The 3,454-nt window shown below is 37.9% G+C and overlaps 1 protein-coding gene across 6 annotated transcripts in view; it reads right to left on the bottom strand.

The window, feature by feature from the left end:
• camk2d2 (calcium/calmodulin-dependent protein kinase (CaM kinase) II delta 2) overlaps positions 1–1,850 on the bottom strand; it is a 38,876-nt gene extending 37,026 nt beyond the window's left edge. For 4 of the 6 annotated variants that reach the window (XM_016248928.1, XM_016248929.1, XM_016248935.1 and 1 more), the window contains exon 1: positions 1,244–1,849. In XM_016248928.1, coding sequence (XP_016104414.1) covers positions 1,244–1,305 — 62 coding nt within the window. In that variant the 5' untranslated portion in view covers positions 1,306–1,849. Of the gene's footprint in view, positions 1–1,243 lie in introns of all 6 variants that reach the window. The other 2 variants (XM_016248916.1, XM_016248923.1) reach the window with 1 other exon arrangement.
• Between the last annotated feature and the right edge of the window lie 1,604 nt (positions 1,851–3,454).

The following is a 3,454-nucleotide window of genomic DNA, read 5'->3' as shown; positions in this document are numbered from 1 at the left end:
TGTGTATCCTTTTTATAATTAAAAAACTTAAATTACCATAGAATGTATGGATACAGTTTCTATAGTAAGTTACTATAAGTTACAATATCATAGGCAATATTTTATCTATAGAATATTTTATCATTATCTTATATATATATATATATATATATATATATATATATATACACACACACACACTTATGTTTAGTCAATGTGAGGGCATACTGATCCTAATGGAATCTCGAGCAGCGTATTGTTGCTATAGCAACCTCCTCAAGTAAAAGCGACTTTGCGAGCGTCTATTTAGCGCACTCTGACTTTCAATCTGACTTTTGACTAGTGAAACGTTGTTTGGAAAGGCTAAAAATACATGCACCCCAAATATTTTGTTTCGCCTTATTTTGGAGGGTACAGTTATTAAATAATCCAGTGTATAATGATAATTTGCATATTTTATGAAATAAAAAATGGTGCAAATAGAAAAATAGGCATCTCTATGTAGGCTAACAGGGGAGCCAAGCTGCGATGCCCAATCTTTATAGCGTACATGATGCCACCGCGCAGATGGCGCAGAGACGCTTCGACAACATCATATTTTGTACGGACTGTTATTCTAGTGATTTCAATTTAAGGTCACAATGGGCTTAAAAACGAACTCGATCTGGGACATTTTAGATCTGAACGCATCAGCACGTAGGGATAAATATATCACATGCTGAAACCCGTACAGATCGGACCGATGTGGCCTCTGCGCACCCCCCAGTCAGTCAAACGCAACGCAAGGAATCCCCAATCCGATAATTGACGGCACGGGAAAGTGTGTCTGCACTGTTGTCGCATTGCCATGAGTATTTCTGTCTCCGGGGTAAAAAGCCCGAGCCCCACCCCCCTAAAATGTACATTATATACCAGCTGTTCGGATATCTGACATGATGATCACAATGGCCGCGTCACAAAACCTAGAGCGGTGCCTACATACACTGCAATTTGGGCATCGTTCCGTTCCAAACGCGCCCGTGATTGTCAAAGAATGCCGTCTGGGTTGGCAGCTCGATGGGCTTTGAGACAGAGACTATGTAATCAAGCGCTCACGGCAAGGTTATTATAAGCGTTCGCTGCAATTAATGATAGCGAAGCTGTCAAACAGAAGACGAGTCGCAGTCGCATCATTTCACTGTGCGTTCAGCAACATCAGACGTGTATATTATATAACAAATGCACAGGAATGCAATGATTCTGCAGTAGAAAATCCTGCACTTACTTTCCGAGCTCCTCAAAAAGCTGATATTCGTCGGTGAATCTGGTGCAAATGGTCAGAGCCATTGTGATGGGGAATCGGCAGCGCGAGGAAGAGGATGATGCGGGGAAGCGTCAGTCTCCTCTCGTCCCTCCTGTAGACCGAAAGGAGAGCACCTGAATGATTTTTTTCTTAGCTGCTGCTTCGGTTCCTGGTCTCTTGAAGTGAGATGCGCCGATGAGTGTCAGATGATCAGATATGTAAACCTAGGGTTCGATCGCCAACGGGAGGAAGAAGCGCTTTCACATCCGACGGTTCCATGGGCTCATCATTACGCGCGTTGACGTTGCCATCGCTCTCTTGGACGTGTTTGCATACTGCACCTCGCCCCCTTCTCCCCTCGCTTTCAAAGCCATGCCCCGCCTTAACAAACATCATACACTTGTAGAGTTTTTATATTCATACTTAATAAATCTTCATTTCAACGATAGCAATAAAGTCAAATTGACAGTGTAACCCATTGTGATATTTCACACTGCTGCAGTGTGCAACATGCAAAGCACCATCTAAAACTGTTAACATATTTTAATTTAATGGTGTTTTTGATCTTATAAAAATGTGCCTATTTATACATAAAAAATCACATTAGTCACAGTAGGCTATAACAAACCGTACAAAAGCTATAGATTAAAATGTGCAAATGTACACTGAGAAACTGAAGTTCTTCGTTTTTAACTATTACTACTATTAATAAATAAATAAATAAATAATAATGATAATAATAATTTTCTTCAACTTTACAGAAACAACACTGCCAGCAAATGTTGCTGCATTTTGTAATAGCCTACTGTTATGCATTTCCAGTGTTGGGGAAAGTTACTTTTAAAAGTAATGCATTACAATATTGCGTTACTCCCTATAAAAGTAACTAATTACGTTACTTAGTTACTTTTTATGGAAAGTAATGCGTTATGTTACTTTCGCGTTACTTTTTAAATCTGGACAGGGCTTGCTTGTTTGTTTTTAAAATAAAAAAGTTCTATTTTTGGCAAATATAAAAGCCTTTTCACACCAAAAGTGAAATGAATACGCCTCAGGCTGAAGGGAAAGTAAGTTTACGTCCGTAGAATGCAGAAGAAGAAATTTCAACACACTTCAGCAATAAAAAAAAACACACAAATGTTCGTCTAGAGTAATTTGTGCTTATTAGTACGGTTGAACTGGATCATCGAAGGTCAGAAGCAAAGACATTGCTTAATAGAATGGGATTAAATACATAAAGCATATTTGTGTTGTTTAACATTTATTCTGAGTTGCATTATTTTTATTCATTTTGAGGAATACTGAATCTGTTTTTTTGTGAGTGAGATGAATTAATGCATATTCATATTTATTTTAGAACTACAGTAACATCTGATTTCGCTCAACATGGGGACAGGAGAGCGGTCAATCAATAAATTGGAAAAAAAGTAACTTGCGTTACTTATTTGAAAAAGTAACTCCGATATTCTCTTGTAAATTAAAAAGTAATGCGTTACTTTACTAGTTACTTGAAAAAAGTAATCTGATTACGTAACTCGCGTTACTTGTAATATATTACCCCCAACACTGTGCATTTCAAGATATCTTCTCACGATGTCCTTTTGTTGAAAAGTAGGTAAAGTTGAAGTTGATGTCCACCACCCTATTAGTACAGCGTTGTCTTTATGCAAGAAACACTAGTATGTCTACTGCATACTGAGACCGGACCTGCGGAGAGAGGGCATTTGCCATCTAAATTAGTCATAGCCAATAGCCTACACTTCAATAGCCTGTGCATACAGTAGCATTTCATCTTTTATAAAATGACATTTTGGCCAAACGTATTTTACAACAGGAAAAACTGAGCGCCCATATAGCTACAACAAAACTTTGTAACCTGTTGATCAAAATGTAATGTGATGCTGCCGTTTTAATGATGGACAAGCTGCACATTTGCACACACATTCGCTGCTGCACATTTGCACACCCGGCCATAACTGCATTTGAGTTTGACACAAAGCGACTGAGTGTTCCTCGTCAGCTAGGTAAAATATATTTCTAAGAAAATTCTTCTTTGATTTATGATGATCTGCTGATTCACTTAATTTATTAACATTTAATCATATTATATATGGTCACACTCACAGCATGGTTAATTTTTACGGGTTTTTTTATTGCTTGAAGAACATAAATATGTTTACGATGTTAATATGC

Source organism: Sinocyclocheilus grahami, unplaced genomic scaffold, assembly GCF_001515645.1.
Source record: "Sinocyclocheilus grahami isolate Dianchi unplaced genomic scaffold, SAMN03320097.WGS_v1.1 scaffold25.1, whole genome shotgun sequence".
Classification (NCBI taxonomy): domain Eukaryota; kingdom Metazoa; phylum Chordata; class Actinopteri; order Cypriniformes; family Cyprinidae; genus Sinocyclocheilus; species Sinocyclocheilus grahami.
This window is presented reverse-complemented; position numbering and strand designations above follow the sequence as displayed.